Source organism: Hypomesus transpacificus, chromosome 14 (assembly GCF_021917145.1).
Source record: "Hypomesus transpacificus isolate Combined female chromosome 14, fHypTra1, whole genome shotgun sequence".
NCBI classification, from domain to species: Eukaryota; Metazoa; Chordata; class Actinopteri; order Osmeriformes; family Osmeridae; genus Hypomesus; species Hypomesus transpacificus.
The window spans coordinates 2,388,413-2,413,462 of NC_061073.1; the positions used below are offsets into that span (position 1 = coordinate 2,388,413).

General features: G+C 50.9%; 4 protein-coding genes across 4 annotated transcripts in view; 3 read left to right on the forward strand and 1 right to left on the reverse strand.

Annotated features, from left to right (window-relative positions):
• Positions 1–512: 512 nt before the first annotated feature.
• On the forward strand, positions 513–6,030 carry pskh1 (protein serine kinase H1). Its single transcript, XM_047034560.1, has 3 exons — positions 513–913; positions 1,500–2,755; positions 3,778–6,030. Exons 2-3 carry the CDS (start codon positions 1,778–1,780, stop codon positions 4,093–4,095), a joined length of 1,296 nt encoding a protein of 431 aa, XP_046890516.1. The 5' UTR covers positions 513–913; positions 1,500–1,777; the 3' UTR covers positions 4,096–6,030.
• A 464-nt stretch (positions 6,031–6,494) lies between these two features.
• mbtps1 (membrane-bound transcription factor peptidase, site 1) lies at positions 6,495–18,374 on the forward strand. Its single transcript, XM_047034382.1, has 23 exons — positions 6,495–6,690; positions 7,881–8,386; positions 8,856–9,113; positions 9,836–10,048; positions 10,188–10,298; positions 10,411–10,520; positions 10,677–10,793; positions 11,044–11,111; positions 11,203–11,305; positions 12,069–12,220; positions 13,018–13,179; positions 13,902–14,046; positions 14,331–14,519; positions 14,727–14,899; positions 15,135–15,250; positions 15,360–15,490; positions 15,590–15,740; positions 15,911–15,988; positions 16,357–16,497; positions 16,689–16,814; positions 16,887–17,013; positions 17,176–17,306; positions 17,540–18,374. Exons 2-23 carry the CDS (start codon positions 8,200–8,202, stop codon positions 17,743–17,745), a joined length of 3,195 nt encoding a protein of 1,064 aa, XP_046890338.1. The 5' UTR covers positions 6,495–6,690; positions 7,881–8,199; the 3' UTR covers positions 17,746–18,374.
• Positions 18,375–19,605: 1,231 nt separating this feature from the next.
• Positions 19,606–23,898, forward strand: slc38a8a (solute carrier family 38 member 8a). Its single transcript, XM_047034356.1, has 9 exons — positions 19,606–19,844; positions 20,412–20,610; positions 20,802–20,958; positions 21,302–21,397; positions 21,754–21,811; positions 21,906–22,020; positions 22,317–22,464; positions 22,910–23,109; positions 23,270–23,898. The coding sequence occupies exons 1-9, from the start codon at positions 19,656–19,658 to the stop codon at positions 23,422–23,424; spliced, it is 1,317 nt and encodes a 438-aa protein (XP_046890312.1). The 5' UTR covers positions 19,606–19,655; the 3' UTR covers positions 23,425–23,898.
• Positions 23,899–25,016: 1,118 nt separating this feature from the next.
• The window catches only part of hydin (HYDIN axonemal central pair apparatus protein), a 20,279-nt gene continuing 20,245 nt past the window's right edge, over positions 25,017–25,050 (reverse strand). Inside the window, exon 46 of the mRNA XM_047033447.1 lies at positions 25,017–25,031. Within this exon, the coding sequence (XP_046889403.1) occupies positions 25,017–25,031 (15 nt within the window). The remainder of the gene's footprint in view (positions 25,032–25,050) is intronic.

Genomic DNA, 25,050 nt, shown 5'->3' on the forward strand with positions numbered 1-25,050 from the left:
AACACCAAAACCCAAGACACCAAGAACATTTCAGGGAAATACACTAAGAGACAATATTCGTTTTCCTTTCACTTTACATCACTTTTCAAGTTCAGCTTGTATCTGCAGTGTTTTAATACCAAATGCTGCCTATGAATTCGCATAATTTGAAGAGGCTACATCTAGCAAATAGCGCCATCCTGCGGTCGTTCCAGGAGCATCGCAAGTTTGCGTTCCGCAAGTGTTGTCCCGGGCCGTCCCGTCAATGTAGTAGGCCAAAGCCGTCTATCCGCTACGTGCATAGATAACGACTAAACAGAAGTCTTATAAAAAAGTACCTTTGTAACTTTTTACTTGGGCTTATTTACTTGTGGCCTAGTTTTCGTTATTGACGTTACTTTTGGAACAAAAAGATCTTGCAAACCAGTGTGAAAACTTTAATTAAGATTTTTTTCGACACACATTTTTGGGGGAAATCAGTGCGTTGGTAAGGAACTTTTATTGTATCCAGGAAGTGATGTCACGACGTGCTGGTGAGGCGTGTGTGGGGTCGACAAGCCGAAGAGGTCGTTCCGACAAAAGAAGTTTGCAGGGAAAAAAGGTGGTCCTGCTCAAAAACACCGTTCAGAGAGGGGAGCGACGGGTGGATTACTTATCTTTTCTTACTACGGTTTTGTTCATTTTACAGGCTCTAAATGAAAAGACAAACTATAGTAATTGGTCCAAGATGTTATTCGACAGTGGCGGGCTAGATAAGTGTTATTTTGCCAACTTGATTTAAGTTTGTAAAGTCCGAACCAGAAAATGGAGAGAACAGCTGAGAGTGGGGTGAGGAGGAGGCTGTCGTTGGCAAGCCGCGGAGTCCTGCCTTGTTCCCCCCGCCGTCGTTTGTAACCAGTTATCTTGCCGATTACCTCGCCAACTTGAAGAGAAGGTAAGAATACATGGGATTTGGGTTCGTTTGACGCCAGGATACGGAGGGTTTTTACTTGAACTGTGCTTTGTCCCATGGTAATCAGCGCAGTTAGGGTGACAGGGTCAAATGTCCTTTTAGAGAAAAAACAACATGTCATGGAATGGCTTTGAACTAGCGGTGGTGGTCTAACTTAATACATTATTAAAAGTTAACAAAGTTAATAAATAAGGGCAGCTAGCTATTAGCTAAACTACCCTTCGCTACTATTTACAGCTCACCGTTTTTGTTCATATCACAGAAGAATGTAGCCAGCAGCTTGCTACAATCATGGCCGACAAAAAAGTTACCAAAAACTGATGATTGTGTCTATTGCACTGTTGCTGCAACATAATTGCCAGTGAACAGTTAGCCTAAACTTGGAATACATTGAAGATTATCGATCGGCTTCGGCTAGCTAGGCCAACGTTCCATCAGTTTGACGTTTACAGGACATATTTCCATAATAATGGAATAATGATACATAAGTACCAAAATATAAACAGTGTCAACAACGTTGAAAAAGACACAGAGGCACACTAAAACATACTTTTCCCCTTTCCCCCAGAGTTTTTGACCCAGCCAGTCTACCACCTGCTTCAGTACAAGGCTGGGTGTCCGTGCTGGGAGCTGTAGTTTGGGGCTGCTGTGTCCCACTGACCCAGGCTGTGAGAACTGCTGTGTGGTTGGCGCTCTTTGGCTGAGTTGGGAGGAGAGGAGGTGTTGGGAAGAGAGCAGAGGGGAGGGGAGGCGTTAGGAGAGAGGGGAGGTGAGAGGAGGTGTTGGGAGTAGAAGTGAGGTGAGGGGAGGAGGAAAGGTGGGAGGTGAGGATGTACAGGTGAGGTGATGGGTTGCCGGACAAGCAAGGTCCTCCCTGAACCACCAGGGAACGTTCAGCTGGACCTGGTGAAGCAGGCCGACCCGGCCCAGACCCAGACCCACACTGACATCTACAAGCACTTCATCAGGGGCGACGGCACCCGAACCGCCTCTGCCAGTAAGATGGGCTCCTCCCCCTCCCCCCAGCACCACGCCCAGGCCGCCTTTCCATTGTCTCAGACCCCCGCGGCCAAGGACCAATCCGAATCAGGGGCAGACCCCCGTCGGAACAAGGTCGCCAGGTACCGAGCCAAGTTTGACCCCCGGGTCACGGCCAAGTACGACATCAAGGCTCTGATTGGCCGCGGCAGCTTCAGCCGGGTGGTGAGGGTGGAGCACAAGAGCACCAGGCAGCCGTACGCCATCAAGCTGATCGAGACGCGCTACCGCGAGGGCCGCGAGGTGTGTGAGTCGGAGCTTTGCGTGCTCCGCCGCGTGCGCCACACCAACATCATCCAGCTGATGGAGGTGTTCGAGACGGCCGACCGCGTCTACATGGTGATGGAGCTGGCCACCGGCGGGGAGCTGTTCGACCGCATCATCGCCCGCGGCTCCTTCACGGAGCGCGACGCCACGCGCGTCCTGCAGATGGTGCTGGACGGGGTCAAGTACCTCCACACCCTGGGCATCACCCACCGCGACCTGAAGCCCGAGAACCTACTGTACTACCACCCGGGGGCCGACAGCAAGATCATGATCACCGACTTTGGCCTGGCCTCCACCAGGAAGAAGGGCGACGAGTGTCTGATGAAGACCACGTGTGGCACGCCTGAGTACATTGCCCCTGAGATCCTGGTGAGGAAACCCTATACCAACGCTGTGGACATGTGGGCACTGGGAGTGATCTCCTACATCCTGCTCAGCGGGACCATGCCCTTCGAGGACGACAACCGCATGAGGCTCTACCGACAGATCCTCAAAGGGAAATACAGTTTCTCTGGAGAGGTAAGACTAACCCTCCCTAAACGACCCTTCACTCCTACCCACCCCATCCACACACACCCCTACCCCCCAGCACTCACTCCTACCCACCCCATCCACACACACCCCTACCCCCCAGCACTCACTCCTACCCACCCCATCCACACACACCCCTACCCCCCAGCACTCACTCCTACCCACCCCATCCACACACACCCCTACCCCCCAGCACTCACTCCTACCCACCCCATCCACACACACCCCTACCCCCAAGCCCTCACTCCTACCCACCCCATCCACACACTTTCCTACCCCCAAGCACTGTCCTCACAGATAGCCTACAGGTCTAGCCAGTCTTGTAAACTGTAAGTTTTAAGCAGTCTTTATGGAGGTGCTTCATTCCCTGGGCAGACTGGGAGAGAGAGTGAGAGTGTGTGCGTGTGTGTGGTTGTCATAACTGCAGTCTAGATTTACTACTCCAGCCTAGAATCTAATCATGTTCTCAGCCGCCCTGGCTTGGGGGATGCTGAGTATTATCCAACTGTAGATCCATCATGTAAAGGTGTCATGTATGTTTGGAGTGTAACAGAGATTTACCTGTTGTGGGGTAAAGAGGAATCAGGGGAGGATGGAGGGAGTGAATCATGCTCGGGGTAGAGGTCAGTATCTGCTCCCTGCCGCCCCCCTGTGTGTGTTCCACGATTTGCAGATCCGATTCTGATCCACATCACCCAAATCAAAGGATCGATGCAATGTGGTTTGAAGGAGTATCAACAACCGTGTCTGTCCCTTAACCCAGTGGTTCCCAACCCTGATCCTCAGGGTCCATTGTCCTGCGTGTTATAGATATTTCCCTGCTCCAGCACACCTGATTTCATAATGAATGGTCGTCAGCGGGCTTCTGCTGATCTAGATTTAAATTTATTTAAATCAGCTGTGTTGGAGCAGGAAAACATCTAAAACATGAAGGAAAGGGGGTCCCTGAGGACCAGGGCTGGGAACCACTGCCTTAACCCCCCCCCATCTCCTGCCCTCCCACTCCCCAGCCCTGGCCCAGCGTGTCCAACCTGGCCAAGGACTTCATCGAGCGGGTGCTGACGGTGGACCCCAGCGAGCGTCTGACGGCCGGCCAGGCGCTGAAGCACCCCTGGGTGGTCAGCATGGCCGCCTCGTCCTCCATGAAAAACCTGCAGCGCTCCATCTCCCAGAACCTCCTGAAGAGGGCGTCGTCGCGCTGCCACAGCACCAAGTCGGCCCAATCCACCCGCTCCAGCCGCTCCACCAAGTCCAACAAGGCCCGGCGGGCCCGCGAAAAGGAGCTCCGGGAACTCAACCGCCGCTACCAGCAGCAGTACAATGGCTGAGCCAGGCCGGGCTGGTCTGCAGGCCGGCACTTAACCCACACAGGCCTGAACCAGAGGACCACTTAGTCCAGCTACTGTCCCTCCATCCACACGTCCATCCGTCTTAGACCACAGAGCCAATGAGGCAGTAATCAGTATAGAACATATTCATCATAAATATCATCTTCCTCTCCTGTCCTTTCCATTCCTCTACCTCCTCCTGTCTAACTGCCCCCCCCCCACATACCCTCCTCTCTCCTCTACTTGAGTGCTCTTCGTATTTATTTATTATTGTCGACATGACTATATTGACTGTTGTCTCCGTTACCATGGTCACTTGAAGCTGTCCATCCAAACGGATCTGTTGAACAGAATTCTGGGTGATGAAGTTTTAGGAAGATGGGCGAGAAACTTGTTCTCTGCTTTTTCCTTCCTGATGATCTTGCTGTGAATTTCCTCTGGCTGTTACAACTCTGAGAACGTTGACTGTGGAGCTTCCAGCCTGCCTCCAGAGGGCAGGCTCACCAGAATACTCTGCTACCACACGATGTCAACAAAGGCCAAACGACTATTATTTATTAGATGATATAACCCTTGTATAACCCTGTCTCCTGTCCTGATTGACTCGCTGCAAGCAATCTGAAAATTACTTTTTCTGTGATCTGTTGATGAGGGATGTTGATGTTTTGGGGGTGATGACACAAACACAAGTGTGTAAATTACAAATGGTACAAAGTTTGTACCATTAGTTTACATACCTCCTGGTACTTGTCAGTGCAGCCACTGACCAAATGATGCAGATATTTGGTGCAAGAAAGCAAACCAGTCAAATACACAGTAGGTTGGTCTAGAACCACAGGTACGAAAATTGACTGTTTTCCTGTCAGAATGGTGGTACCTTAGTGCACTTAATCTGAGACCATTAGTGATGTCTATCCCCTGGGCATCATATGACTGTTTCCTTTTCAGAACACAGCACTTCTACCAGAGATCTACACGTAGAAGAGTTTTAAAGTGTGTGGACATGTCTGTCTGTAGCATTGTGTCCGGATGACGTCATTATGTCCATGTTTGATTGGAACATTTCATTTTTATGACTGTCGTTTAATGTTCTAAGCCAATCAGAAGCCCTGGTCAGAGTTGGTTGCTAGGGCCCTCAGTATGGACCTGTGATGTCATCTACTCAGGTGGATTATTGTGAACTTTTAAGATACTGGAATCAACAGATCTGCATCTGCTGACCTCACCCGTCCCTCTCTCCAAGGTTCCCCTCCTGTCACCCAACGTCCTCTCCTGTCACCCTGAATGTTCTCCCAGTTCTACAACGTTCTTCTATCCTGACTCTACTACTGTATGTTCTTCATGGGCCCTACCCTAGAATGTTTTTACCCCTCTCTGTCAGTTGTGACGACCTGTTCAGGCTTCAGGCCAGAGTACCGGCCACGCAAGGACACAGAAGAGAACCTTGACCCTGGGGTCAGCCATGGTGAAGCCACAAGAAACCAGCCTGCCATCAAGAGATATACGTCTCAGTGATGGATCTCTCCCATGGAGTGCTGGGGACTCATTTCTCTGGTTTGTCATCAGTGACTTTCCATAAAGTAAGCAAGTACTTGACCTAAATGTTTGTGGAGTCAGTCATACAACAACGTCTGATGGTGAAGTGTTTTAGTGTGCCGAGAGGATGGTGAATAACCAAATAGTATTTGTAAGCAACTTTGAAGAACGTAAACACCTTGTAAAAGTGTTTCCTTTTATATCCATAGGGTTTGTATAAATGATGGCCTTAGATGAAGTAGCCAATTCAACACTTCCGATTACAGTTGTTTTTCTGTGTATTTTAAATTGTGTATTTTTGTGTCTGAATGATAACACATTGTTTTCTATACTTTAACTATTTTTAAATGGATTGGTTCAGTCGTTTTTGTGCAAGGTGTGACAATAAAACGGTACCTTTTCGAGTTACTACCTTTTCGAGTTACTAGACTGTGGCCCATCTTTCATGAAGTTAAAATGCCTAGCTCGCTGTCTAAACCTACTTTTGAAAATGGGTGCGATGAGAAAATAACAATAATTTGATAATTTGTAGGGTTTCTTATGTCCATAAATAAGGCAAGAGACCTGTAGTAGTGTGATAAATAATGTCTCACCAGATGTTCGTCCATAGTGAAAAGAATGCAGCCATGACCAGCGTAGACATGCTACGCATCTGGTTTAGCGTAACTTCATGAGGTTGCCAGGTTGAGGGGAAAACGCACCGTTAGCTTTTATCGCAAATGTCTGAGTTAAAACGAATTATTATAAGAATAAATTGGGTAATGACTGTAGTAGTGATCAACTGTTAGCCATACATTGACAATTTGCATATAGAAGTATACATGAAACGTGTCCATTGACTTTGTTGGATGCCTGGGATGTCCAAGCCTGGCAACCGTGCAATGAAACTCTTAAGACGCTAGCTAGCTATAAGCAGGCTTTTGTTGTCTAACGCCATAGCAATAAAGTTATCAGTCTACCTCTCTAAGAAACTAATATCCAGAAGAATCAGTTTACCACTGAAACACGGGAATATGGAAAGTGGACCGGTGTGAAATCGGTCATGTTTTGGCTCGCTAGGTGAGTAATTCTAGCCATTACCACCAACCAACTATAACAGACATGGAACTAGTCTGTCGTCTGTGCAGATCATGTGTTGTGTTTATGACACCGCTGTTAGCTAGTAGCTAAAAAATCTGGCATTATACAGTTATTAGTTTTTAACAAGTTACGTCAGCCAGTAAGGTAGCGTTGGTGTAAATAATAAAATGTTAAACAACATCTGGTGGTAGTTGTGCTAGCCTGCTAGCTAACGTTAGCTAGCGAGACACAAGTTACAGCTAGGAACGTCGTCGTTTATTACAACGTTACAAATCAGGCACCGTTGCAATTATTAAGCTAACGACATCGTTATCAATATGAACGGCATAGTCAAATAACGCTACTAGCCAGCGATTCACTTCAATGTACACAGTCCCAGATACTTTTATGGCTGGCCAAGAACAACGGTTGTAAAATGTGTCGTTGTCCATGTGGTAAGCTTGTAAAGTAAAGACAACGCTCAAATTGCATTAGCTCTATAGCTAAGAAGCGAAATATTTTATGCAAATCTATATCTTTCCAATCATTAACAATTTACGTGCAAGTGAGTAAAGATACAGGGAATCTAGCTAGAAGGGTTTTTAGCTAACGCTAGCCAAATAGTGCTACCAAAAATATCTAGCTACCTACATATTTATTGTGCTACCTTTGTCACCTCATCTAGACTTTGCCGAAGGGTAGACGTTACTTTGCCGTCTCAGCGACATGTTGACACAAGTGGTCACTGGTCTTTTCAACTTTAGACAAGACAAAAGGTCAGATAAGTATGCAGTAAGAAGGGGTGGTCAATAAAGCGAAAAAAAAGACCAATACGTATGGACACAGACCCTGACTTGTAGACAGACCAGTCAGTTAGATCCTAGTGGTTTAGGATGTCCTGGTGTGGGTGGAGAGGTTATAGTGGGTCTTGGCAACAGCATCGAGGGATGTGGTAGTTTGTACTTTTACCCTGAGCTCTCTTACCCAGCCTGGCCTTTGTAGCTGAGGGGGAAATCGGTTTGGCGTCACTCCAGGCCTCTGGTGGGGAAGTTTTGGACAGAGTTGCTACTCCTCCCTACTGTACACACTGTTTTCTTCCACAACGGGACTGTGTGAAATGAGAAGGGGTACAGTTGCTTAATCTGTTGTGTCCCATGGATTTTAATATTGCCTCAACCTTCTTTCTGCAGGCGAACTGGAACCTGACAGCATCAACTCCTTCGCTGACCGGCCTTCTTCTCCACACTGCTTCTGGCGTCATCATGCAGGCCACGCCATCCGTCTGGCTCCATGACTGACTGACACCCTGGACTACAAACATGGAGAGGAAACGTAGAAAGAAATGAACTATATTTCCCAGCTCAGGACCTGACCTGCTCGCCCCCTCGCCCTACCAGAGCTCGAACCAAGCTGTCCCTGTTGTGGAGAGCGCCCCCCCACCCCCATCCCCCCTGGCCGTGTTGTGTTTGGGCTTGCCGTGGGCCCTCAGGGACACACACAGAGGAAACGATGGCTGTGAGGCTGCGGCCTGTGAGGCTGCTGCTGCTGTTGGCTCTGCTGACTGGCATCCTACCCGCTGTCGGCATGGATACGGGGGGTCAAGCCTTCAACTTTGACCCTGAACCGGAAGCCCTTCAATCCAACTGCTCTCATCTGACGGTTAAACTGGAGTTCTCCACCAAGGTGGTGGAGCATGGTGGGTTTGAGGAGCACCAGGAAGGGCTGAGAGACTGTCTGGCTGGCGGCTTGTCTGTCGGTGTGGAGCTGGGGGTATTGTGATAGAGGGAGGGAAGTTCCAACACAGAGTGAAAGTGTTTGTTTACCAGCCACAACCTGGTGACTTTGCTGTATTATATTATACCTTAAGGCTTAGGTCACAGGGTCTCTAAGCTCATCTATTGTGCCTTATTATGAGCAGCTAAACTCGCCAGACAGGCCCACGTAACCTGTTAAACGAAAAAAAAAAGTTTTCCTAACTATCCCCAAAACCTTCTCTCAATCATCCCCATCTGTCAAACCAGAGTGTACAAAATAATGTGGACAGGAATCCCTGTCGTTCCAGTCAGAGAAGGGTATTTTCGTGTTTTCGCTCGTGTGTTCAGTGTTGTGCGCACGCATCTAGTGACGAGGCATGACGACGTCTCCCCTTCCTCTCCCCTCCCCAGAGTACATCGTGGCGTTCACCGGCTACTTCTCCGCCAAGGCGCGGCAGCTGTACATCAGCAGCGCCCTGCGGGGGGCGCCGGCGCTCGACTGGCGCGTCGTCCCGCGGCAGAACCCGGCGACGGACTTCCCCAGCGACTTCGAGGTGGTCCACCTCCGCCAGCCGTCCCCCGGCGGCCTGCAGTCCCTGGAGGACCACCCCTACATCAAGAGGGTCACCCCCCAGAGGAAGGTGTTCCGCACGCTCAAATACACGCCAGGTCAGCAGCCCCGTTGTCGATGCTGTCATACAAGCTGATGTCCTTGTTTTATGATTATTTTCACCATGTACAGTGACTTTGAGAACTTTGAAAAGCGCGATATAAATCAAACCCCTGCGGATTGTGTTCATCCATTTTTGGTTGACAAGTTTTTATTTGATGTTTCACGTTCTCCGTTTTCTGTGTGTGTCTTGGTGTTGGGGGGGGTGCTGTGTGATACAGTGGGATATCAGTTCTCTTGCTTCATACAGCCAGCAGGGAGTGCGGTTGTGGGAGGAGAGGACATGTCAGACAGAGCTCTGTGTGCCAGCCTGGGGGGGGGAGGGGGGAGGGAGGAAAAGGAGGGGGAAGGGAGGAAGGGAGGAAGGGAGGGGGACTCAGAGGCTAGATGGTTCCAACCCCTCCTGCAGAATCTGGCTGGGGATGAAAGAGTGCTGTGTCCCTCCCCCACACCCCAAGCCTTCCCAACCCCCCTTCCCCTGGTTCCCCCTGGCCTCTGCAGACCCCTCGTTAACTCCACCACCTGATTCTCCTGCAGCATGGACTGCTGCCATGCCTGCTGTACAAGTCAAGCCCTACAGGCTGGTGGTCTGTGTGGTTGCCAGGTTTGGACTCTGGGTTCAACCCGGTGACGTCATTGCTGTCCGAAGCGGACGGAGCATACTGCCGATGTTTATGTCTTCCTGTGATGCTGATGATGTCGCTGTTGTCGTTTACCTCAGCCGAGCCGACGGTGCCCTGCAACGCCACGCGCTGGACGCAGAAATGGCAGTCCTGGCAGTCGTCCCGCCCCCTGCGCCGAACCAGCCTTTCTCTGACCTCGGGCTTCTGGCACGCCACGGGACGCCACTCCAGCCGGCGGCTGCTCCGCGCCATCCCGCGCCACGTGGCCCAGATCCTGCAGGCTGACGTACTCTGGCAGATGGGACACACCGGTACATACAGCGCGGGGGGGGGAGGGGGGGGGGCATTGGTTGTTTGGTGGGGGGGGCCGCTACTACCATGAACTTTTCAGACACTTTCAGGATTACTAGTTGAGGGTTGACGATAATTGTGTGTGTGTGTGGTATACAGGTTCGGGGGTGAAGGTAGCGGTGTTTGACACAGGCCTCAGTGAGAAACACCCGCACTTCAAAAACGTCAAGGAGAGGACCAACTGGACCAATGAGAAGACACTGGACGATGGTGAGATGCACGCCATTGGTGGAGCTCCACTCTCCATGTGCATCATGCTGACTGACTCGGCCAGTCCCGTGATCGCTTCAGTGACTTGAGCTCTGTGATTGGTTGTTTCCAGGTCTGGGTCACGGTACCTTCGTGGCAGGTGTGATCGCCAGCATGAGAGAGTGTCAGGGCTTTGCCCCCGACTCGGAGCTGCACATCTTCAGAGTCTTCACCAACAACCAGGTACACACGTCATCTAACCCCCCCTCTACCCCCTCTCACACCCCAGCCATGGAAACCATAGAAACCAAGCCTCTGAAACCAGGACATAAACATGTGTGAAGAACTGTTCCATGTGTGTGTTCGAACCGTGTGTTTGACTCGTATGTGTGTTTCCAGGTGTCGTACACCTCGTGGTTCCTGGACGCGTTCAACTACGCCATCCTGAAGAGGATAGACGTTCTGAACCTCAGTATCGGTGGGCCTGACTTCATGGACCATCCCTTCGTAGACAAGGTGATTGGCTGAGAGGAACCGGTGACTCTGGCCGTAGTAAAGGACCAGGGTTCATTATACAAACATACAAACCCCCACCTTTTATTAAGAAAATCCTGTTTAACGGCCACATCCTCAGTTATTATAAAAATGCTGTCCCAACCACATTTGAAGACAAACTTGCGCCTCACCCCTAATAGTATGTGTACATGTGTGCTTGTGGTGCGTGCGTGTGTGTGTGTGTGTGTGTGTATGTGGCTGTGTGTTCCAGGTGTGGGAGCTGACTGCTAACAAAGTGATCATGGTGTCAGCCATCGGCAACGACGGGCCTCTGTACGGGTAAGGAGACGACGGAGACGCTGGTCTCTGGTTCCACATGGTTCCACCTGTGTTCTGAATGGAACCCTGATGCGTTCTCCATGTGTGACAGCACCCTCAACAACCCCGCAGACCAGATGGACGTGATCGGGGTGGGCGGGATCGACTTTGAGGACAACATCGCCCGCTTCTCCTCCCGAGGGATGACAACCTGGGTACGGCCTCACACACACACACACACACACACAAAGGGCTTCAAGTATTCCGGCACCGTGCCGGATGTCCGGCGTGCGGCCATGAGAAGAAAAAAATATGGTTTAATATTTTAGAGTCAATTGACGTTCCAAGCCTATCAGAAGCAGGGGAGGGCGGGTCCTGGCCACACAGTATGAATGAGAGCCATACATCACGTTAGCGTCGTTGGTGATAGCATGGAGCGCTAATTCATCAAGCCTGGGGGATGATGTCCTACCCATAGATGAATGACTCCAAAATAAATGGCGCTGGGCGTGGATAGAAGAAGGTAGAGACGGCGAGCCTTTTGGCAGTTGGTGCCAGAAACAGAGAGGGCCTGGTGCTTGTTTCTGCACGTTTTGCTCGAGGAAGCTACTATCTGCCAGCAGCGGTAAGAAAGTGCTTGCTCGTCATGTCATACAGCCGCTGCCCGTGCACTCAAACTTACCACAACGTTGCCGGGAGCAACTGTTACAGCTGACTCACCCTTGTCTATGACTGACCGTGTCTGCGACTTAGAAATACGTTTGTGCACATTTATGGCGGAACATGACTTGTCATTCACAATTTCTTAGCCACTGGTCACCCTGTGTAGAAAACTAGCAGAAGACAAAAAAGCGTTTCTCTCCAACCCTCCCCACCCCTCCCCCCCTCAAAAAAGTTCCTCCTCAGGATTTTTCCCCACTTTTATCCCTGCACACATCCTCCCTCACGACTACTTTCTTGTCCTCCTTCCCTCCCCAGGAGCTGCCGGGGGGCTACGGCCGGGTGAAGCCCGACATCGTGACCTACGGCTCGGGGGTGCGGGGGTCGGGCATGAAGGAGGGCTGTCGCTCGCTGTCGGGCACCAGCGTGGCGTCCCCCGTGGTGGCGGGCGCAGTCACCCTCCTGGTCAGGTGAGGGCGCCACGGACAGCTCCCACACGCGTCACGCTTGTTTATAGGAACAGCTTTGGCCCCCTCAGCTTGAAGCCAAGGTATTGCATTTCAGTTTTGGGACCTCAATCCGCCGCTGAGCACTATCCATAGAAACGAACCGGACTCCCATCTTTGAAGCGCTTTGATGCTCGGTCTACTTAATAACAGGTCTGGGGTCTAAAGTGACACAGCTGTGACTGTGACAGCTGTTCAGACTCTGGTGTGGGACCCCAGGGGTGTGGGAATGTCTTGTGATCAGTCCAGGAACCGTCCCACCGGCCTGATACCAGCAGGACCGGAGGGTCTGTGGTGCTCGCTCGGCCTGATTGCGTATGACCTAGTTTGTGTTCCATGTGTTGTTGTTTTATGACCTTAACACCTTATGACATGCGCCTTCCTTCGCACGTACTTTTGTTCTACTTGCCTGTTATTGTATGACCTAGTTTTATTGTGTTCCCTGTGTTCTGTGACCTTACGATTGGAGCGCTTTGGGTCGAGAAACGATGCATATATAAACAAGATTATTATGATCATTATTAGGAGGTGGCGCTGATAGTGTAGAGTTGTTTTGGACCTGAAACAGGCTGTTTGTGCAGTTAGTGATGTCACAGCGGATGCTCCAATCACACCACCCTTCCTTTATAGCTACCACTCCCTCTTCCTTCACACACACAGTAATACACACACAGTCACACACACACAGTCACACACACACAGTCACACACACACAGTCACACACACAGACACATGTGTTTAAGGTGTAATTGTGTCTCCAGCACGGTGCAGAACAGAGAGCTGGTGAACCCGGCCAGTATGAAGCAAGCTCTGATCGCTTCGGCTCGAAGGTTGCCTGGAGTCAACATGTTTGAGCAGGGCCACGGGAAACTGGACCTGATCAGAGCCTACCAGGTCCTCAACAGCTACAGACCTCAGGCCAGGTACACACACACACACACCTGATCAGAGCCTACCAGGTCCTCAACAGCTACAGACCTCAGGCCAGGTACACACACACACACACCTGATCAGAGCCTACCAGGTCCTCAACAGCTACAGACCTCAGGCCAGGTACACACACACACACCTGATCAGAGCCTACCAGGTCCTCAACAGCTACAGACCTCAGGCCAGGTACACACACACCTGATCAGAGCCTACCAGGTCCTCAACAGCTATAGACCTCAGGCCAGGTACACACACACACACACACACACAACTGATCAGAGCCTACCAGGTCCTCAACAGCTACAGACCTCAGGCCAGGTACACACACACACACACACACACCTGATCAGAGCCTACCAGGTCCTCAACAGCTACAGACCTCAGGCCAGGTACACACACACACACACCTGATCAGAGCCTACCAGGTCCTCAACAGCTACAGACCTCAGGCCAGGTACACACACACACACACACACACACACCTGATCAGAGCCTACCAGGTCCTCAACAGCTATAGACCTCAGGCCAAGTACACACACACACACATACACACACACACACACACACACCTGATCAGAGCCTACAAGGTCCTCAACAGCTATAGACCTCAGGCCAAGTACACACACACACACACAAACACACACTTGCATGCTTCTGTGTCAGGTGTGGAACTGACTGTGTGTGTCTGTGTGTGTCTGTGTGTGTCTGTGTGCAGTCTCTCTCCCAGCTACATAGACCTGACAGAGTGTCCCTACATGTGGCCCTACTGCTCTCAGCCCATCTACTATGGAGGCATGCCCACCATCGTCAACGTCACCATCCTCAATGGCATGGGCGTCACCGGCAGGATCGTAGACAAGGTACACGCACACACACGTATTACAGACACACGCTTCTACACACACACATTACACACACACGCACACATATCAGAGACACATACACTCACGCATCTTCACACACGCACACATATCACAGACATACACCCAGGTATTTGCATGCACGCACGCACAGTCACACAACGTGTGTACCGTTACACCCCTAACAAACACAGCTGTGTTCAACCACTGCATTCTGCAGTGCTCATAACAGTCTCCGGCCCCGCCCTCAAGCTGTCCCTCTGCCTTTCAATCAACTCTCTCAGCCAATCTGGCAGCCCTACCTGCCCCAGAACGGGGACCACATCGACGTGGCCATCTCCTATTCGCCGGTGCTGTGGCCGTGGGCGGGCTATCTGGCAGTCTCCATCTCGGTTGCCAAGAAAGCAGCGTCTTGGGAAGGAGTCGCTCACGGTCACGTGATGGTTACAGTGGCGTCGCCCGCTGAGAACGATGTAAGTAGTAACTATGGACACTGCGTTAAGCTGTCTGCCTATGATGGAATCCCAAAGCTAGTATAAGTAGTGAAATAGTAAAAGTACTACTGTTTGAAAGTCATACTTTTTGGGCCAAGGCTTGTACAATGGTATTACAGTACAGCAGTGAATCTCTGTTAGCGTAGCTGGTCAGTGTTTATGCTAATGCCACCTCTGACCTCCCAGTCGAAGGTGGGCGGGGAGCTGACCTCCACAGTGAAGCTGCCCATCAAGGTGAAGATCGTCCCCACGCCGCCTCGCAGCCGCAGGGTCCTGTGGGACCAGTACCACAACCTGCGCTACCCGCCAGGATACTTCCCCAGAGACAACCTGCGCATGAAGAATGACCCGCTGGACTGGTGAGGCTGAGGCTCTGGCCCTTCCGCTACACACACACACACACGCTACACACACACGCTACACACACACACACGCGTACGCACACACACACACGTACACACACACGCGTACACACACACGCTACACACACACACGCTACACACACACACCTCGCTCTCCATCTTTACACCTTTCCCTGGGTCGTTTGTTTGCCGTCACCCTGGAGTTTGAGAGGGATGTGTTTTTGTGTTTCAGGAACGGAGACCACATCCACACCAACTTCAGGGACATGTACCAGCACCTGAGGAGTATGGGATACTTCATAGAGGTTCTGGGAGCACCTATCACCTGCTTCGACGCCAGCCAGTATGGTGAGATCACATCCTGTCTCTCTCAGGCACAAAACACTCCTTCACACCGCCTCAATCCTTAATATAACTAAGGCATTGGTTTGTGTGTGTGTGTGTGTGTTCACCCCAGGAACCTTGTTGATGGTAGACAGTGAAGAGGAGTATTTCCCGGAGGAGATAACCAAGCTGAGGAGAGACATTGAGAACGGTCTCTCCCTCATCATCTTCAGCGACTGGTACAACACATCGGTCATGAGGAAGGCAAGTGGGAGGTTTCTGAGTGTGTCGCGTGTGCAGCGTTTACCTCCCATCCTGGCCTCCTCCCAGTACAAGGTAGTGATGGTCCTTGTCTCTGAGCAGGTGAAGTTCTACGATGAGAACACGCGTCAGTGGTGGATGCCGGACACAGGGGGCGCTAACGTGCCGGCCCTGAACGATTTGCTGTCCGTCTGGGGCATGGCTTTCAGCGACGGCCTGTACGAGGGAGATTTCACCATGGCCGACCACGACAGTGAGTCACGTCGGGGGGGGGGGGGGGGGGGGGGGGGGGGGGGGGGGGGGGGGGGGGGGGGCACACTCACTCACACATGCACACTCACATTCAAAAATATGAAGGAGAACAATAGCGTGTCAAGCTGTGGCTGCAGTGCGTTGTGACACAGGAAGTGTCTGTGTCTCCAGTGTACTACGCGTCGGGCTGCAGCATCGCGCGCTTCCCGGCGGACGGCATCGTAGTCGCCAAGAACCTCAAAGACCAAGGTACACACCTGGTGGTTACCATGGAGACGCGCATCTCCTCTCCTCCACGGGTCACCTGGCAACTGTTACCATGGCGATGGACCAGCCGCTGTGTTCCCTTTTTCTCATTTCTTCATTGTTTTCTTTTTGTCTGTCCCTCTCTCTCTCTCTCCTGTCTTTAATAATTTTATTCATACGTGTGTGTGTGTGTGTGTGTGTTTGAGATGGATGAGCTCTGTGCTCCCTGGCGCCCCCACAGGACAGGAAGTGACACAGCTCCAGACATCTACTAGCTCGCTCATTGCCACCAGCGTTACGTCATAGCGTGTGTAATCTCTTTTCCAAACGTGTCAATAGTTAATCCTGTGTTTCTCTGGCACCCCCTGCAGGCCTGGAGGTTCTGAAGCAGGAGACAGCGGTGGTGGAGGGCGTGCCAATCCTGGGGATGTACCAGACCCCCTCAGAGGGGGGCGGTCGCATCGCCCTCTACGGAGACTCCAACTGTATAGATGACAGCCACCGGCAGAAAGGTAGGGACCCCCCCCCTACAGCCCCAAGACCCCCCCCCCCCCCCTGCAGCCCCCAGACACCCCCCCCCCCCCCCCCCCCCCCCCCCCCCCCCCCCCCCCCCCCTAAAGCCCCCAGACTGTATATATAAAATATGATAATAATAAGAGCTGGCAGCTCCTTCAGAATGTGATGGGCTGGTGTTGTGTTTCAGACTGTTTCTGGCTCCTGGACTCCCTGCTTCAGTTCACCTCTTACAGCTTGACTCCTCCCAGCCTCACCCAGGGCAGGGTCCCTTCCCCCTCCGGCTCCCAGCAGCCCCTGCCCCAGAGACTGGAGGGTGAGACACACACACACACACACACTCTCAACGCTCAGTAGAACCTGTGTGCTAACCCTTCTGTCTCTCCAGGGAACCACCTGTACCGCTACTCCAAGGTGTTAGAGGCCCACCTGGGGGACCCCAAGCCCCGGCCCCTCCCCGCCTGCCCCCACCTGTCCTGGGCCAAGCCCCAGCCCCTCAACGAGACCGCGCCCAGGTCTGCACCCCTTCACATTCAGACAACTTTATCCATCCCAAAAAGGGCGATTCATTTGAAGCTTACCCAGTCAATGCACACTACTTAACATAGGGTTCATCCAGATAATGCAGTTTTTTAAGTGTGTGTGCGTGTGTTTATATATGTGTGTTTGTGTCCCAGTAACCTCTGGAAGCACCAGAAGCTGCTGTCGGTGGACCTGGACAAGGTGGTGCTGCCCAACATGAGAGCGTACCGGCCCCAGGTTCGACCTCTCTCTCCTGGGGAGAGTGGAGCCTGGGACATCCCTGGAGGTAGGCAGCCTGGAGGACAACACTGCACCCGTCTGTCCTTTCAACTGTCTGTCGGCCCATCTAACTATCTAGTTCTATGTATTCTTGTATATCTAACTCTGTATCTAGAACACCTGGCAGACACACAGATTGTATCTCACTTTTCACATATAGTTTTCTTTCCTTTTCCTTTTTTTGGTGCTTTGAGGTTTTTCCCCATGACCTCTGACCCCTTGCCCTCCTACCCCTGTCAGGTATCATGCCAGGCCGCTATAACCAGGACGTGGGCCAGACCATCCCTGTGTTTGCCTTCCTGGGGGCCATGGTGGTCCTGTCCTTCTTTGTGGTCCAGCTGACCAAGGCCAAGTCCAAGCCCAAACGCAGGAAACCGCGCGTCAAGCGGCCCACGTACCTCCAGCAGAGCCTGACTCTCAGCACCGCCAAGAGCCCCACTGTCTGATCCTTCTAGAACCCAGGATCTGGAAGATTCCGGGGCCACGGCAGGATTCCGGGCAGGAGATTGTGGAATGCCACGGCGCTCGGGGTCTGGAGGGATCATCCTGCCCTGAGCGTGACCCCTGACCCTGGCATGCCGGCTGGGCAGAGAGAGACAGCGAGAGAGAGAGACAGCGAGAGAGAGAGACAGCGAGAGAGAGAGACAGAGAGAGAGAGGTTGGTTAGAGGAGAGGATATAATGAACAATGGACGCACAGTCCTTCTCCCTCATCCTGTTTTCTCTCTGGTCTTCAAAAGGCATCGTTCATCTGACCAAATACAGTTGGACTGGAGTTCAGCCCCAGACTTTTATATTTATTAAATTAAATCCAAACATACCTACACACACACACACCCACATGTACACACCTACACACACTTACTGAGGTGTGTGATCTGATTACGTTACATGGACTGATTCAAACTGTTGTTATCTGCACTTTTTCATCGTCATGGGCTGTTTGGTTTGTCTCTCGTTTTTATATTTTATAATTCTGATGATGCTGATTGTTGGTCAGGCGTGCTGACCTGGGTGGTCAGAAGACTTATCTACCGTGCTGTTGCATTATCTCCTCAATAAAGCTTCATTCTGGAGTCTGTTCTGTTGTACCTGGAGTACTCACACACTCTCTCACACACTCTCTCACACACACACACTCCTCCCCCTTCCGAAAGCCGCCAGTGGGTCTATGAGCTGGACTAATTCCATTCCAGAGTTGGGAGGTGGACGAATACTCCCGACGTCATTCCCAAGGATGTGAAGGTGATGTGAAGTGGATTAATACTCTAGAAGGTGAGAGAAACTGGCAGGGGGGGAAGGGGGGCTGTGAGAAGACCCCCTGGCTGATCCCTGCTAATGGGCCAGTCACCTTCCTCCCCCTGGCTGGCCAGCCTGTGAATCTGTCACTGCTGCTCTGTGTGACGCCCTGTTGGATCTAATCACCCTGAGACCGCGGCAGCATGGCCAAAGGCGGGCTCTGCTAACGGGCACGATGGCCTTGGCTCAGAGGATGAATCTCGTCCAGCCTTGTGTGTCCAGCCTGCGTGAGTGGTCACAAATTTGCACTTTCATTTTGAGCTGAGGAGACGGAAGGAGACTTCTAAGCAAAAGTGTCCTCGGATGCGTACGGCCGCCGATGAAACGGAACGGAAGAGGACTCCGTTTTTGCTATTCATTATTCGTGTTCTCATTGGTGTAACCTATATATACACCTCTCACACACACACACACACAACCCTGTGCGCTGATGGGATTTAAAAATCGTTCCTACTAAACGCTGTCACATGCCCTTGTTCCCAGACACCAGGACAGCCGCCAACCAATCACCAGCCTCCCTCTCGTCCTCGCGAGGACAGACAGACTTGGCATTCCGCTCCGTGCTCCCCCCTTATTCTTCCACCCATCTCTTCTTGATATCCCTGGAGGTGACGTTCAGCCAAGGCATTCCAACCCTGGTACCCAAATCTCCCCCTCTCCCGGTACAGCTGAAATCCCTGGATGTGACAGTCAATCAGAACCTCCTCCACAACAAAACCAGACCTCCACCGTATCCTGACAAACCCACATTGTGACAGTTTATTATAACAATTAGCCTAAATAACGGATGAGTATTAAACTTTGTCTATGATACTGTCTACACCTAGGTGGTCGGGAATCAAGTGATGCTACACGGTTCATGGCCACGATTGGTTTGGAAACTTGGAAGACACTCGGTATCAACTCCTCCTTCCTTCCCCTCTCCGACCCCTGCTTACGTTACCTTTCTCCCCCTCTCTCCTGCCGCTTTCTCCCTCCCCTCGCAAGGTCACATTGATTATTGAAAACCACAGAAGTTCCTTCAAGAGTTTGTCGGGAGCCAGTCTGCCCGCCGGAGCATGGAAGAGTTGGCGAGAGAGAGCATCAGCCTGCTGGCCAAGCCCGCCTTAGATTCGGGAAGCCCTCGGCTCAGCTCGCTGGGTGCAATCTTCATCATGCTGAAGTCTGCCCTGGGCGCCGGTCTACTTAACTTCCCCTGGGCTTTCGAGCGTGCGGGAGGGATCCGCGCCGCCGTCGCGGTGGAAATGGTTTGTGATTCAAGCGAGATAAAATTGCGGTTAGGCTGAGGTAATGCCTTATTGCCTCTGTTGACAGATAACTCGGCACCTGGAGAGAGATAAGAGGCGCTCACGTTTGGGTCAAGTGAACTATAATGCTTGTATATGATGTGTCTGGTTTTTAAAACACTTGTGGGATGAAGTGCTATAGACATGGATTGCGTGTACACACGGATACATGTGAAAATCTACTGTACAATAAGTGTGAGTGGTAATAGATGAGCATGTATAAGAGACCAGTCGTTACTGGAAGGTCGAACTGACAGTGATCATTGTTTGAGGTCAAGCGCGATATGCCTCCCTAGCCGATAGTGTCGCGAAAACCTGGTTGGCTAGATTAAAGTCGTTGCGAAAATCCACAGGAAACACAATTTTCTCCTAGAACAGAGAAAGAAATAGACCTGTCCCGTAGGCACTCGTTCCCTTCTCCAGGCATCTCCCTTCTGATGATTTCCCAGCTTTTCATCATGGGTTTTTCATTAAACCTATCTGTTACTATGACCCCTCTTCCACCCCCCACCCTCTCCCCCTCCCCAGGTATGCATGGTCTTCCTGATCAGTGGGCTGGTCATCCTGGGGTACTCCTCCTCCATCAGTGGCCAGACGACCTATCAGGGCGTAGTACGGGGCATCTGCGGCCCTGCCATTGGCCAGATGTGTAACGTGGTGTTCATCTTCAACCTGTTCGCCATCTCCGTGGCCTTCCTGATCATCGTGGAGGACCAGCTGGAGAAACGTGAGGCCACGCATAGCACACCCCACACGCCACACACACACACTGCACACACCCCACATGCCACACACACACCACACACACACACACCACACACCGGACACGCATGGTAGTAGATGAACACCCCAAGACATCCTTGAGCAGTACATCTGAGTGATCGTAGCCTATTGGATGTGTGTGTGTGTGTGTGTCAGTGTGTGCTTCCCTGTACGAGCTGGTGACCAGACGTCCGGAGGCTGACATGCCGCACCTCTGGTACACCGACCAGCGCCTCGCCCTCACGCTGCTCTGTGTCTTTCTCGTCCTCCCCCTCTCCATGCCCAAAGAGATCAGCTTCCAGAAGTACATCAGGTCAGGAAAGGCATGCACACGCTTGCTCACGCACACATTAAGCCACGCTCTGTGCTACGGCCTATTTAGCTCGCTCTGTCTACGGAAGGGTAAGGTCGTGTGCATTGGGAATTGTGCATGAGAACACTAGGACTTGTTTCATTAGGTCGTGAAAGTCAAATCAAAAACCCCTCAAGTATTCTAACTTCTGTCTTCTCTCCTCCTTCTCCCCTCCACCCGTCCTTCACCCTCTTCTCCTCCTCCCCTTCTCCCCCCCTCCTACTTTCCTCCTCCCCTCCCTCCACCTCTCCTCCTCTTCCTCTTGTCCACCTATCCTCCACCTCTCCTCCACCACCCTCTCTAGTGTGTTAGGGACCCTGGCTGCCACCTACCTGACTGTCGCCATCATAATTAAGTACCACACCAGACCAGCACAAAATGTCTCAGGTTACAGCAGTGGGTGGGTAAATATCTTTCCTCTCCTCTCTTCTTTTCTCTTCTCTCCTCTTGTCTTGTCCCCTCTTGTATTCTGTTCTCCTCACCTCTCCTTTCCTCTGCCCTCCTATGCCCTTGTTCTCTTCTCCTTGTATTCTCATCTCCTCCTGCACTCCTTCTGAATGTGAGGATATGAAATGGTTTAAATGTTAGGAGTGACTGACAGGTGTATTTCTGTAAAGACGGTTGTTGCCTAGAAGGTCAAATCATATCTTTTATAAAAGTCTGTCTCAAAAAGACTAAACTCTTTTACTCTTATTTATGTGTGTGTGCATGCGTGTGTGTGTGCGTCCGTGTGTGTGTGTGTGTGTGTGCACGCAGCATCAGTTCCTGGGCCTCCATGTTCAGTGTAATTCCCAGTATCTGCTTTGGCTTCCAGGTGAGTCTACGCTCAGGGTTTGGGAAGGAAGAAGCCGGTTGTGTACTTCCTCTGTTCTTCCTGGTCACTTCCTGTTTATTGTCTTCATTTTCAGTGCCATGAGGCTAGCATCACCATCTACAGCAGCATGGAGAACAAGAAGCTCTCCCATTGGGTGTTTATCTCTGTGGTTTCCATGGTTATCTGCCTCATCATCTACTCTCTCACTGGTCAGTACTTGATCCAAACGTCATCCAGACATCTCTCCGGTCTGCTGTAATCTTAGTTGAAACCATCTAGAAATGTCTCCTTTTTGCGTTTCCTGATCTCCCCGATCTCCAAGACTAAAGGAATGGGATTAAGTGTGGAAATGCACATTCTGCACTCTTCAATCAGGGGTTTTCTCCATCCAAGCAAGGAGGAGGAGATAGGTCTCATTTTGTTGAAAGACAGTTCCACACAACACTGGCCGTTGTGTGACGAAGCGCTTCCTGTTCACCATGGTAACACTTTCTGTCTCCTGCAGGGATTTATGGGTACTTGACATTTGGGGAGGATGTGGCGGCGGACATTCTGATGTCGTACAGAGGCAACGATGTTCTGATGTTTGTCGCCAGAGTGCTGTTTGGGATCTCCATCGTCACCATCTACCCCATAGTGGTGCTGCTCGTCAGGTAACATGCACAGCTGGCTCCTCACACAGATCTCCTCCCAGCCAATCAGAGCAGTGTTTATACTCAAACCAGGTGTGATTTGTGTGTGCTTCAAATGTGGACGTGGACTGCACTTAAATAGCGCTTTTCTACCTTACGGGTCATCAATTGACTGATTTTTTTTACCTCTTTCACCTCTTCACGCACTTAATCACACACCAATGAAGCATATTGGTGCGTCATTGTTCTGTGTGTGAATGGATGAAAGAGAGGCAGAAAATATAAAGCAAATTGAGTTTCTGGCTCAAGGACAGTTTGACACACTGACAGGAGAAAATGGGAATAAAACCACCAACCCTGATGACCCGCTCTACCTCCTGAGCCACAGCCAACCAATGGGAATGTAGATTGTCAGACTGTGTGTGTGTGTGTGTCTGTGTCTGTGTGTGATTTGACCCTCTCCCAGATCGGTCATCCAGGCACCCCTGCTAACCCTGCGACGGCGTGTCGCCGTGGTGACCGAGGCGTTTGAGAGTCGTTGCAGGTATGGCCTGACGGTGGCGTGGATCACCGTGACGATGCTGATCGCCATGTTCGTACCCGACATCAGCAAGGTCATCATCGTCATCGGAGGAATCAGCGCTTTCTTCATCTTCATCTTCCCAGGTGGCTCAGAAACTCCCTCTCGCACCGCACACACACACACAGACAGACACACACGCACACACACACACACACACACACACACACACACTGCCTGTTAGCACGGCCACACACCACCTGCTGGAGTGTGTAGGACATGTTGAGTGACAGCCCGCCCCCACAGGTCTGTGTCTGATCTTCGCCATGCAGTCGGAGCCCGTGTCCTGGTGGACGCGCCTTGCCCTGACCTCCTGGGGCTCCGTCACCCTGCTCTGCGGGGCCTTCATCTTCGGTCAGAGCACCACCACCGCCATCATGCAGCTCCTCCACCACGTCTGACCAACCTGGCAACAGCCGGCGCATCATCCACCAAATATATATTGTAATTAAAAAATATATATAATCCGTCGCCCCCCGACAACCGGCTGTTACCACGAGGACCATCCGTGAACTGTGAACGACTGGTTACCACAGCGACCACCCTTATGAAAATGTGCTGGAACTTTCTGTTGGAGAGGAGAAGCTCCCTGTTTCAAGCCATACCGTGATGAAGATCAGGTTCATAAGACATGATCATGATACCATCTGGCGTTTTCTGTGAACTATGTCATGCTGATGTTTTTATACTGATGATTGGTGCTAAGGTAAAGTGTTGTCTCCTGGCAACTGCATAACATGGCATGTGTGTCACGTTGCTCTCGGTTGTCTATGGCAACACACACTAAGCCAGGCTTAAAACCTTGTTTGTTATGTATATAAACACCACTCTGCATAACACTGTATCTCTGAATAAACAAAATGTTTTTATATGAAATCGTGACCTATTGTTTTCGACATTAAAATATTAAAATATGGCAAAAGTACTTTCAGTATTGCTGTGAGTGCTGATTCATGATTCATGCCTGTGTTTCTGTGTGTTGGGGTGTGTATGCAAGTGTGTGGGGATTCTCATAGAAAGCTGTACATGAGTTTGTCTCATTTGTTTTATTGAATCGCATCACTCTACATGGTCTAGAACTTCAACAAAGATTGAAGACGAAATAGAATACTTGCATCCCTGCAATAAGTCTCGACACTCAGAGAACGCCTTGTTACTGAAACATACGTGAGCAGAAGTGTTATTTCATAAACATTGCCTTAAAAGTGAAGGTTCATTCTGCCATTTTCTATATATGTATATTTATATATTTATTTTGTCTCCTTTATAGGAATAATACTAGAAAATAAACATAAGAAATGCACCAAACCCATACAGTAGCATAGCTAAAGACTACGGCAAACCTGTTACTGGACATTCAGCTAGATCATGCACTCAGTGAAGGATAGAAAATAGTAGCTAGCACAGTCAGGGAACAGCCAGGAATGTTGAAGGTAGGGTGGAGGAACATTAGACCCCACACACACTGAACCAAGCCCAGCAGGACACAGAGAGCCAGCCTGACACACACCAGGTCTCTTTCAGGAAAGAAAAATACTGGAATCACTGTTTGTGGGTCGTCATGTCTAGTTGGAGTGTTTCTATAATATCATACTGAGATATTTCCATACTGTCTTCCTGTGTAGTCGTAGTATTTCTATACTACTACCCTGTGTTCTTGTGGTATTTCTATACTATTGCCGTGTCTTGTTGAGGTATTTCTATCCTATCACCCTGTCTAGATTCATCTCTGTTCTCCCTGTTACGGTCTGGCAGACAGAGCGTTGTCTGGGTCTGCATCGCAGTGTTGCTCAGGGTAGCCCAGATCTCAGAACTGTCTCCCCTCTTGTAAACCAATCAGGATCCACACGTTCCTGGTTTCTGCGAGGGGGTGAGGGGTGACCTGGGCAGGTAGGCAGGTAGATATTACTGTCCCTGACTGGAGGAGAGGGGGTTATTACTGCCTCAACTGTCAGTGAAAGAGGCGTTCCGGCTTTGTCAAGACAACAGGCTCTCAGTCTGTCAACATCTGAGAGAAGAGGGTGAGG